This window comes from Dreissena polymorpha, chromosome 13 (genome assembly GCF_020536995.1).
Source record: "Dreissena polymorpha isolate Duluth1 chromosome 13, UMN_Dpol_1.0, whole genome shotgun sequence".
In the NCBI taxonomy this organism is placed as follows: domain Eukaryota; kingdom Metazoa; phylum Mollusca; class Bivalvia; order Myida; family Dreissenidae; genus Dreissena; species Dreissena polymorpha.
In genome coordinates this window covers 19,741,580-19,754,457 of record NC_068367.1, presented here as the reverse complement: position 1 = coordinate 19,754,457, position 12,878 = coordinate 19,741,580, and the positions used below count along the sequence as shown (strand labels likewise).

Below are 12,878 nucleotides of genomic sequence, written 5' to 3'. Positions count from 1 at the left end.
TTTAAGCGCTTTATCAATGGGCGCGCCAATATTTGTTTAAGAGTGGTACCAAGGCGATCGAATAAAAAGACGTTAACAAAATGTTTACATAACAACTTTATTATTTTCTCATTGTTTTCCCATCATCGAAACTCACATTGCTTGACAACAATTATTATCATCTAAATTATATACTATGTGCCTAATCTCTTCAAAAGGTCTAGTTGCATTTGTTTAATAATTCAAAATAGATATGCACGAAAATGTGCACATAAACAGTTATTACATTTTTAACCTATACTATCCTAGATTGGCGGATCATATTGAGAAAAATGTGCACTCTTAAAGTTTGGCGATTGCATACTTAGGTCACTGACTAGCTCCTATTGTATGATTCGTGCGCCTTATATAGGCATAAGGATGCTGGAACTGGATGCTGGAATATATTTTGTTTTGAAATACATTTTATTCGCCAATATGTATTGTAAATCGCATACAAACATCGCTGGAATACTATGTACTTTTAATACAATCAGTCATGTTACAATAATGCATGCCAAGGCGATAAAAATATAAAACAAAAGTACTAATAGTAAGGTTATGAAGGTAAATAAGTATTACAAAGAAATTCCAACAATTCCCAAGAACTTTTATTTACGTTTGTTAAATGCTTTTTTGTATAACTGCATAGGCTATTTTGCAGCTACTTCGGAGACCATGAATTGTAGGGGTTACCATTATACGTCTACAATAATAACTAAAGCGTTTTATGTGGAGACAAAAATGTTATACTTTCCAGATTGGTTACCATCTAATCCCATTTTAAATAATAAATACTGAAATAAAAACTGAGACTGTTATCAATGTTTTAGTAGCAGATGTGATGTGATGTGATGTAAAAACATGTGTATAACATTGCAATTCCAAAATAAATAAACAAGAGTTTCTGTTTCTGTTTTACAGAAAACATATTTGTCTGAGTCACTTTTTGTTCATTTCTTTGACAAATTATTTGTGGTCAGTATGTTGTGAGTCAGTCTCACTTGGATGCTGGAATATTGACAACCAATCTAATAACAATATACAAAAGAAAATGCTGCCAATTACCGAGCTGTACTTTGATTAAGCAACAAGCCTGGAAGATGCTAATAATACTAATAATAAATAATACAATTATATCAAGGAAGCTTTAATAATCCAAATTATTTATATATTATGATAAGACCTTACTAATTGTTCAACAACATTTAATTATACCTTTAATAATTGAGGTGTCAGAAATTTCTAATTCATTACACCACTGAACAATTGAATAGTGCATGGATTCTGTAAACTGCTAAGCTTTAAAATTCATGCTCTACATTAGAACAGATACAAATATCAGCATTGCAGCAGCGACTTCAAGTATTATGAATTACCAATCGCCTATAAAATATATCATTAAACAAAGTTTGTGAAATTCAAATGGCGGTTAGATACAAAACTCAAGCGCCAGCATAAAATGCTCGAAGTCAAAATTGAATCTTTTAAATGATGGTTTATAAATTTGAATATGAGCTGGATTACATTTTTTTGTAGGAATGATAACATTCATCAATTGTAAGTACTTAATATCTTCAATGACAAACGCTAGTTCGACAAAAGATTAATTAGGACGATATCAACTGGCAATTTCATCATCATCATCATCACGAGCTTCGGGTATCTAGCTGACTAACTAATGTTCACTTATGAACTCTGTAAAATGCAGTTTCGTGAAAAGTATGTTAGATACCACAAATCTCAGAAATCGGATATTTTTTGTGAGAAAATAATAGACAAATAGTGTGGCGTTTAACGTTTGAATGTAACATATGTGATTCTCTACTACGTGATATAGCAAAATAAAACATGTTTACATCTCATATACTCTCATCAAGGAGACAAGTAGAAAATGTGTTAGAAGAAAACACCTAAAATACAACAATTTAATGTTATAAAACAAACATTTCCATAAATAAAAACACTTTTTTATAAAGAATGTTTTAAAAAGGCACATATTATGTTGTGCAACTGTTTGATTATCGAATAAACGGTTGTTATTAATTTTATAACAAACTTAACTTGAGTGAAATACCTGTAAGATTCATTCAATATATCGCACATTATAAAAACTATACTTACAAAATAATTCGTGTACGTTATAGTTTGTTGTCAAATAACCCACGACCGGAAGTTAAGATGCGTAAAAAATTACAACAAGATAAAACCAATAACACTATGATATTGGGAACAAATAAACAATAACAACATCGCACTAACACATTTGTTCAATCTTTCCTGAAACGTTTCGCCTTAATAGGATCTTAAAAAGTTATTTGTAGCAAATTAAATACAGGCGTTTTTCTTCCTTTTTACTCGAATAAACAATTGTATATTGACGTCAAAAGCAAATGCACAGGAAATGACGTCATGAAGTAAACACATCAGTGACGTTATTTAGTGCCAAACAGATTGAACAATCCGAATTCCAAATAAAATGTGTACCCTAAGAAACTTGGAAGATATATTATTATATGTTAAAAAACAAAAACCGAATGGTATTTCAAATAAAGGTACATACTTTGAATCATCGCGACCAAGAAATTATTTTTTTTTAATGAAAGCTATTCAACTCCAATTTATGTGACACCTGTGGTAAAAATATTGAGACTATGGAACATCTATTTTTGGAATGTAACAACCAATCTATATGGAATCGGTTGACGCCTTTCTTGGACAAAACAACTACACGTAAACTTACCTTTTTAATGTTAGCTTTAGAAATAAATCATTAAAAACACTATATGGTAATACAATTGTAAAGTATATTATTATCTTCGACATGAAACACAGTAAATTAAACATTCGAATTGTGAAAGAGATAGCCCTTAGTTATGATAATCTGAATATTTTCGAAACCAATTGGACTCGTATAAATGCTAGTCAATTCATCATTATCGTCATCATCATCATCAGCGGCAGCAACATCATCATCAGCACCAGCATCAGCATCATCATAACCACCATCGACATAATAATACAAATCATCATCAATTCATAATTGCCAATGTTAGTATAATTAGAATCATGATCATGATTATGATAATGATGATGACCATCATCATCATCATCATCACCATCATCGTCGTCGTCGCCATCATCATAATCATCCTTATCATCATCATCATCACCATCATCATCATCATCATCATCATCATCATCATCATCATCATCACCATCATCATCATCATCGTAATCATTATCATCTACAGTAGCGTCAACAACAACAGCACCGTCGTTGTCGTTGTTAACAGTATTCTTGTCAAATCATTTGCACACGCGTCATCGTGTATCATCATAATCCTTTAGCTTTTCATATTATCATCCAATTCAACATCATCATCATCATCATCAATAACATGCTAAACAACTCAGCTGAACTTACTTTTGCATCAGATTATCATAATCATTAGAAATACATTTACAATAAGAAATGGCATAAAGTCATAGTATTCATATTTACAACTGCACACTATTTACCTCTTCACAAGATGTAATACACATTTCATACACGTCATCAGTCAAGTATGCACGCAGTGTATTTGCAGTTTATTATACTTTGCGTGAAATGTACACCATACATTTAAGTATAATATTGGTGTCATTAAGTGGATTTTTTTCTTATTTTTTTGTCATGGATCTAGATCTTTAACACAGTTAACCGTGAGCGGCATTGGTATCCGAGCCAACATACTGCACAAACCAATGTTCGTTTAATTATACGTATATAATTATTTACATAATATTTCAAACTTTTCCGGAAATGTTTGATGATCATGTTAAGATCAATTTCATGACTCATACACTACTTCACTTTATTAAGGCTTGTTCTTTAACACAGTTAATCTGAAGTCGCATTGATATGCGATTGAGAACGTTTTCATCAATCCATTCTATATAACTTTTAAAAAACTCATCATTACCGATATCATCATTGTTATCACCATCATCAACAACACTGCCATGTACAGACCATGCATCATCAGACGATTTAAAGGTGTTAGGTGTCCGGTCATATATTCGAAATCGTTTCACTTCAACAAACTTCAGAGCTTTGAGTTCTTGTTGGATGGGGATGTATTCTTCTGGTTGCATCTTATTTACCGTGTTTTTTGTTATTTCATTACCACAACCGAAGTCCAATCTACATTCAAGTGGTTGAGTCAATGCACACAGTTTGTTTACCAGATGGCGATGTTCTGATTGAGACAATGCATCATAACAGACAGTCAAATTCTTCAGAGATGGAGGAAGCTGTAGGTCGATATACAAATCAAAATGCATGGTAAGCGTTTCCAGCTGTGAGAGGGATGCTAGTGACCGTGACAGTGACGGTACACAATAATACATCTTATAACCTTTCATCAAAATATCCAGTCTCAGATGTTTTACATTCTGACCGTGCAGAGTCTCCCATAGACCAGGAGAGTCGATCACACAATTGAATGTACATGTATTGTTTAAATCCGTTCTTATATGTGCATTCGCTGACTCGCTGTCTGCATCCTTCACACACGATGGCATGTCACTGCCTCGCAGACTTGTATTCACGTCTTGATCGAATGAAGATATGTTACAGGACGCCAGATTGATGATCACCTCGTGATCGAGAGTCAACAGCGTGCTTAACAGACTGCGTAGCCAGGTGGGCGAACATGTGACTCTCCTCAAGTGAATGTGTTCTAAGGAGGGCAGTACTGGCGTAAAGTCTGCAAATGTTACTGGATCAGCACCGTTAAGTAGACACCATGTATAAATGGCCTCATTGTTTAAACTGTTGAAATCAAAATTTTCCAAGTAAATATGAGTAACTTTGTTATGAATGAGCAGTGGTTTCGGTAACACTTTCACTTTATTGCTGATTTGTATCGACTTTAAATTTTCAAACAGTGATAAATCAAGTCCGTCATATGTTGTACGTAGTGAGACTTTTTGAAGAGTCTTATAGTTATTAATAGTGAGTGGTAACAAAGTTACTCCTTGGGACAGTATAATTGTCCGTATGTGTTCAAAATGTGACAAGTCAAGCGCTTCACATTTACAAAAAAGATATAGATATTCCAACTTTTTCAGACCCACAAGCGCATGTGGTTGCACGGTTATATAATCACCAAAACTGTCAAAGAGCTGCAGATGTTCGAGGTTGTGACACAATGACAAGTCAAGCTCGATACAAGATGTAGACGATCTGACTCCGTCCTCATCGTTTAGTGTAGATGGCCCATGATCCTTACGTGCAGGTAAGGAAACCTGTCCAGGTTCATGACAATCTGCAGACGACGCGTCTTGTGAACGTCTTGTTACATGTATGTCGTACCCACCATATAACTCAACATCTAAAGATCGAGCACGTGAAGTGTTCAGTTTCCAGATCTGGATCAAATCTTCCGCATTATTATTGTTGAAGTCAAAGAAACTCAGATGTAGGTGTATTGGAGTGTTCTTGTTGGCTACAGCCTCCCTATAACCAGAGAGGATGCAGTCTTGGAAATAATTCTGATCATCGCTATACACGTCAAGCTCATTCATCATTGCAGATAGTTTATTCGCTGCGGAGTTGTTGAAGCCACACAGGAATATAAACATTTGAGATATATCATGATATGATTTGTCATTGCATAGGAGATATCCGGAAATGACCTCGTCAATTACGTCTGCATTCCTGTGGATATGAAAAGCAGCTAGGAATTCCTGGATTGTTTTATGGACAAACGTCAATGTTTGATCAGTACATTTTTTACCTTTTCTTTGAGATAATATTCCTGAATCGAGTGCGAACTGTTTTGCAGTTGGAGACAAATGAGCCATTAAGTGTATGTCGCTGAACACTAGTGATGATTCTTTTTCATTTGAAAACAAAAATGAGAACGCAGCTTTGGCTATGGCATCTATATGTTCCATGTTTGGTTTAACATGCATCGTGCGAGAAAAGCAGTTTACTGGTGATGTGTGGTTTGGATCGAAATAACTAATTTGTGAGTTAGCTTTTTTACACAAATTTTCAAGCAGGGTTGTGTACAGTTCACACAGTGACGATCCAGTGACACACTCAGCTCTATCATCTACCCAGGTACAGAGGACAAGAGTGTTCAGCATAGGCGAAGATGATATCGACTCAAGGTTACGACTACTGAGGAATTTTTCAAACAGATTCACTCTTTTTTCTATATCAGCTGATTCGTCAAGTAGGCATCGTAGTACCTTTTCATTGAATTCTTTAGGATCGCTTATACCCTCTAGATCAAACAGAATGTCAATTTGTGAATTTCTGATACGTTCATCAGCGAGTTTCCATGGTCGAGAAGTTGTGAGCACAATGCAATGGTCTTTTGGAATACCGTCCATCGAGGGCAGAACTTCTTTACCTGGCCACTCATCAAGACCGTCTTGAACGACGAGATACATCACATTTTTCATGATTTTTAAGGCCAGTTTGTACGCACTGTCCCATTCGTCCTCAGCATATACTTTGTAGATGAGCTGGGATTTTATCATTTGCGTTGCGTGTGTCTGTTCTCTCGAATCGCGCAACGAAATTAAAAAAAGGAACCTGAATTTCTGAAGGGTATCCACGTCACCAAACATCATTTGTTCTTTTGTAGATTTCTCGATTGGCGCATGCACATTACACCAATCGTGAACTAATTTTGCAGCAAAATACGATTTTCCGCTGCCAGGCTCACCTTGTAAATATATACGTCTAAACCCTCCGCAAAAGCAATCTATATATTTGTATATTTGTTCTTGTTTCACGTGTTTACCATCTTTTTCAATTTTCATCTTGTGTATTTTTGGCTTGGCATATATGTCTTGTATTTTTATATCGAGACTGGGGTTCAATGTGGACAGGGGTACGCAAATAACAGTGTCACGGTAATGGTCGATCAATCGGCTGAGAAAATCTGAAACAATAATAAAACTCGATATAAACGGATTACGGTGTTGGACGTTTCTATTTACAAGAGGGCAAAAGGCGCTAGGTCGCTCCAAAGAGATCCGAACGAACTGAGCTGTGTTGAGTAGCTAGTGTGATGTTTGTGTAATAAATATGGCTTCTCAGCTTGCATTCTACCCTGATTCAATTCAGTCGTGGCTGAAATGGCATTATAAAACAGTTACGGAACTGTTTATGTTCAATGTTTTTTTTGTAAATGTATCAATTTAAATGTACTAACATGGTTTAAGTGAAGACTTCTAATACAGCTGCCACGTCACATAATGGAAATGTGTTTCAACGAACGAAAAACATGTAATTTGTGTTAAAGTGTTAACATGGTTTTACGATATCTATATAAGGGAAACTGTCCCGCCCACTGGCGGTCATGTTTTGTAACGGACTGGACCCATTTTCGAACTAAGCCTATATCCGATAACAACTATGCTCTGGTCAAATTTGATGAAGATTTTCTATTCTATTCTATAGTGTTAAACAGTTTTTTTTTCTCTTAATATCATGCTGAACCAATTTTTGACCGCGCGTGATTCCTGTTCGAACTCAGACGAGATTGTACTGGGAACAATGTTGACGATTTGACAATGAATGTGGTATCTAGAGTGTTAACATGGCATAAGTTTCATAAAACTCAACGACAGAAGGCGGATGATGCACGACAAATGACAGATAAAATGTGATCTATTTGTTCTCTGAACAGGTCTTTTGCACGTGGAATGATTAACTCCCATGTCAACTATTTACTTACATATACAGGTAAAGACAATCAAGTAAATAACAACGTTTAATGGGCATTTTACATATAAGTTGTACAATTCACAAAATACTCAATATATTAAATTGGTATTGTCCCCAGGGATACTTTAATACCGGGCATATCTATATGTGTTTGATTTGATTTGCATAGGGAGAAAGGCCGTATAAATAATGTTATGACCAATCCCTAAATAAGTTATGTTTCCGGGCCAAGAATCGAGCCAACTGACCCTGATGTCTGTGGTTCAGCGCTCTAGCAACCGAGCTAGCAAGCGTATGTATTAAAACTGCATTTAAAGCATTTTAGTAAATTATTTGCATCATATATTTCTGTCAGTAAAGGTTAATATAGTATAACATTTACCACTTTTAATTATAGTTTGCCGAACATTTAAATTTGCACAAAGGCTGTTTGTAAAACATGCATGCCCCCCATATGGGCTCTCCGTTGTAGTGAGAGCCATTGTGTGAATATGTGTTTTGTCACTGTGACCTTGACCTTTGACCTAGTGACCTGAAAATCAAAAGGGGTCATCTGCCAGTCATGATCAATGTATCTATGAAGTTTCATGATCCTAGCCATAAGCATTCTTGAGTTATCATCCGGACACCATTTTACTATTTCAAGTCACCGTGACCTTGACCTTTGACCTAGTGACCTGAAAATCAATAGGGGTCATCTGCGAGTCATGATCATTCTACCTATCAAGTTTCATGATCCTAGGAATAAGCATTCTTCAGTTATCGTCCGGAAACCATTTTACTATTTCGGGTAATCGTGGCCTTGACCTTTGACCTAGTGACCTGAAAATCAATAGGGGTCATCTGCGAGTCATGTTCAATCTACCTATCAAGTTTCATGATCCTAGACCTAAGCGTTCTTGAGTTATCATCCGGAAACCATTATAATATTTCGGGTCACTGTGACCTTGTCCTTTGACCTAGTGACCTCAAAATCAATAGGGGTCATCTGCGAGTCCTGATCAATCTACCTATCAAGTTTCATGATCCTAGGCCTAAGCGTTCTTGAGTTTCATCTGGAAACCATTTTACTATTTTGGGTCACTGTGACCTTGACCTTTGAACAAGTGACCTGAAAATCAATAGGCGTCATCTGCGAGTTATGATCAATCTACCTATCAAGTTTTATGATCCTAGGCCCAAGCGTTCTTGAGTTATCATCCGGAAACCATTTTACTATTTCGGGTCACCGTGACCTTGACCTTTGACCTAGTGACCTCAAAATCAATAGGGGTCATCTGCGAGTCATGATCAATGTACCTATGAAGTTTCATGATCCTATAGGCCCAAGCTTTCTTGAGTTATCGTCTGACAACCACCTGGTGGACGGACCGACAGACCGACCGACCGACCGACAGACCGACATGAGCAAAGCAATATACCCCCTCTTCTTCGAAGGGGGGCATAAATAGAAATAATCTTACTATAATTATTTACAGTTACAAAAGAGAAGAACTTTTTTTTAAAGCAACTTTACATTAAACTTCATTGAAAAATATTAATTTTCTCATTTTTTTTATGTTGGTCATGTTTAAAAAAAAACAACGAAACCATTCTAAAACTCGACCGAGATATCATTAAAACAATGTTCTGAGCCGGTTTCATGAAGATTGAACAAACATGTGACTTTTAGATTATACGTAAGGTTTCAATATAGCAATATAAGGAAAACTGAAACGTCCCCGGATGGAATTAATTTCCAAGGAACTGAAACATTGTTCGAACTAAGCCGAGTTATCATTTGGTCTAATGTTCTTTCTAAGTTTCATGAACACTGGGAAATAAACGTGGCCTATATGATGTTTCAAAGGTAATGTAAACGGCACACGACGAACGACAGACAAACTGTAATCACAAGAATTCACGTTGTTCTCAGATACTCAAAAACAAAGGTACATCGTTAAGACGACGTAAATAGTTTAACTGAATAAACTCGTATTATTTGTATGCGTAAGACACCGAGGGTAAACTCAAGGAGACATGTGCAATCATGTTCATGGGACAGAATGACGGCCAGTCTGACCGACAGACGGAGGGAGGAAGGCCAGGAGGGAAGGCGGGCAGGTGGAAGAAGAGATAGACCCACGGCAAGACAGACAGTCAAAAGGGCGTAGGAAGGACGGACAAACAATAAGAAACACATACAAATAGACTGACACACAGAATGACGGACGGAAATGAAGGAAACAACAAGAGGGTATTGGGGCCTTTGGTCACTCACCTAAGGTTAGGCCCGTATAAATATAATTGTTATGTAAAGACTTTGTGATGGGTGTGGGTATGAGTGTACTTGTGTGTTTGATAACAGTTACTGTCATTTATTTTTACTCTTCGTGACACAGATCTGACAAGTTATGATTAATAATAACAACAAATACAAGATTTTACTATAAACATCTTTAAAAAAAGAAACCCCAAAGGATGGGCGATTTTGACCCGAGAGGCATGATTTGAACAAACTGATCAGACGGCCATCATACGATTTCGCACATAAAATATGAAAAACATAACAGTTGCAGTATCACAGAGTTTTGATTTAGCTACCATATAAGTCTGCATACATCCTGTGAAATCTGGGGCGTGGTAAGTTTGGAGCACACAGAGGCATGATTTGAACCAACGTGGAAAAGGTAAAATATACAATAATGCACACAAAATATAAAAACCCGGGCCCTTGCAGTTTAAAAGAAAAACACGAACTGACGGGCGACTTACATCAGGGTATCCTTAAAGCTCCCCGTACGTAGGTACGTACGTAAGTGCATACGTACATACGGACGGACGTACGTACGGACGTACGGACGTACGAACGTACGTATGTACGTACGTACGTACGTAGACAGACAGACATACAGACAGACAGACAGACAGACAGACAGACAGACAGACAGACAGACAGACAGACAGACAGACAGACAGACAGACAGACAGACAGACAGACAGACAGACAGACAGACAGACAGACAGACAGACAGACAGACTGACAGACAGATTTAATTGACCGTCTGATATGGGGGCCGGACGACTGGCGTGAATCCAAAACTTGTCTGTATTTCGTTTATGAGGATGAGGTTGGCAAACAACCATCTCCATAAATTTAATAATTGTGTTTGCAGTTTAATTGCTCATGTACAAAGAGGATTTGAGTTACTGGGGAAACATGAAAAAATGTCTTTAAATAATGCAACAACTCAGATGCAGTTTGTGTTACGCGCGGGCGCGCGGCTCATAAATCCGAACGGACAAGTCAGTTTATTATGTATGGTTTTATTTATATATTTCTATTCGGAATCCAATTAAATTGAAGGGGAGGCTATCTATAATATTACTCTTTTTTACTTTAAATAAAATTTAAAACACCCTATAAATTTAACATGTGATAGCAGTGGTACCGTTTATCAATAAGAGAGATAACCGCTGAGAAGAGTTAGTCAATCTCGTCGCAGTAATTATTTCCCCTGTCGAGTTGAAGGTGGATAGTTCATTCTCAAGTAAAATCCTTTCTGATTTAAACGTTTGTGTACTACAATGAAAGTCAATGTAATTATCTACCAAAAATATTGTTTTATAAATGGTTAACACTAATAAGCACATCTGTACAGATTGTGCTTATGCCTGAATTTATACGCATTTAGAACATCCAAAAAAACAAATCATGTATTCTGAAATTTCGTAATTCCGTCTTAACAGAGTTGTCTTTCGTGCGGGACGGTTTACCTACTTCTGGTGTCAATATAAACAATGGGAAAATACTACTGATGCATCTTTGAATGTCACAATTTTATTAGCAGAGTAAGAAATTTTCTGAAAAACAAGTTAATTAGTTTGTGTCGGTATGACTAATCTTTCAGACACTGCAGCATGGAGTTTGTGTCAGAATAACTGATGTTTCAGACAAGCAGCATGGTGTTTGTGTCAGTATAACTTATGTTTCAGACACTGCAACATGAAGAATGGTCTTCAAAAATTATATGCCTGATACAACAGTTGGATGTCTATGTCAGTATAACTGATATATTCGATTTAATGGTATGATATTTGTCTTAGAAGTACAGTTGTTATCAACATAACACATACAGTTTCTTTATAAGTTGAACGGATTTGTCAGCTTGGTAGTTAATTGTTTTTCAAGTGTGAAAATAGGTTATAACCACAATTTATTATAAAGACAAACCTGCTACGCCTCGATCGTATTCGTCTAGCTCTTTTTCATTCGTTGCTTGCTTTATGCGGTTGATACTTTCTTGTGTCTTGTTTTCAATGCTTTGTTCTCCAGCCTGAATTTTAGCCTCTAAAGCATCCAGACCTTCTTTCAGAGTCCTTTTAGCCTCTCCAGAAAAAAGTTCTCCAGCCTCTTTTGCCTGTGTGAGGATCTGATTGGCTTCTTTTAACAGCTTGCCCAAATCGTCAAGTGAAATACGATCATTCTGCAACTACATAAATTATTTGCATTGTAGACTTACATCAAAACAGATTCTCATAATATATCTAAGTAAAGTATTATATAGTCTGTGATTTTATTCAACAGAACTAGTGTTTATATTTTCATTAACAAGAGGACCTGAAAGGCCCAAAGTCGCTCACCTTAGATACAAAGGAACTGACTTGCTCAGTGCAGCCCCAAGATATCATTAGAAAAAATGTTCTGACCAAGTTTCATGCAGAGAGGACTATAAATGTAACTTGTAGAGTGTAAAAAAGGTTTTACTTTAGCCATATTAGGATAAATTCTCCGAGCATTGACAACGATGTTTATCAACAGACAGGAACTATTTTTGAACTGATCCAATATAGTATTAAAACAAATGATCTGACTAATTTTTTAAAGATTGAACAATTAATGTGACTTTAAGAGTGTTAACGAGTTTTTACTATAGCCATTAACATATGAGAGAAAATGCCCCGCCCCATGGCGGCCATGTTTTTCAACAAACTAAAAGTATTTACAAGATATTATTGGGACAACTCTTCTGACCAAGTTTCATTAAGATCAGACAATAAATGTGCACCCTTGGTGTGTTTACAAGGTTTAACAAAAGTAATATGTAACGATATAAGGAAAAATGCCCGCCCCATTGAGGCATTTTTT

General features: G+C 36.2%; 1 protein-coding gene across 1 annotated transcript in view; it reads right to left on the bottom strand.

The window, feature by feature from the left end:
- Positions 1 to 1,018: 1,018 nt before the first annotated feature.
- LOC127854502 (uncharacterized) overlaps positions 1,019 to 12,878 on the bottom strand; it is a 29,218-nt gene continuing 17,358 nt past the window's right edge. Inside the window, exons 4-7 of the mRNA XM_052389566.1 lie at positions 11,964 to 12,222; positions 5,126 to 6,962; positions 3,984 to 4,204; positions 1,019 to 1,029 (exon numbers count right to left, since the gene is read on the bottom strand). Of these exons, the coding sequence (XP_052245526.1) occupies positions 1,019 to 1,029; positions 3,984 to 4,204; positions 5,126 to 6,962; positions 11,964 to 12,222 (2,328 nt within the window). The remainder of the gene's footprint in view (positions 1,030 to 3,983; positions 4,205 to 5,125; positions 6,963 to 11,963; positions 12,223 to 12,878) is intronic.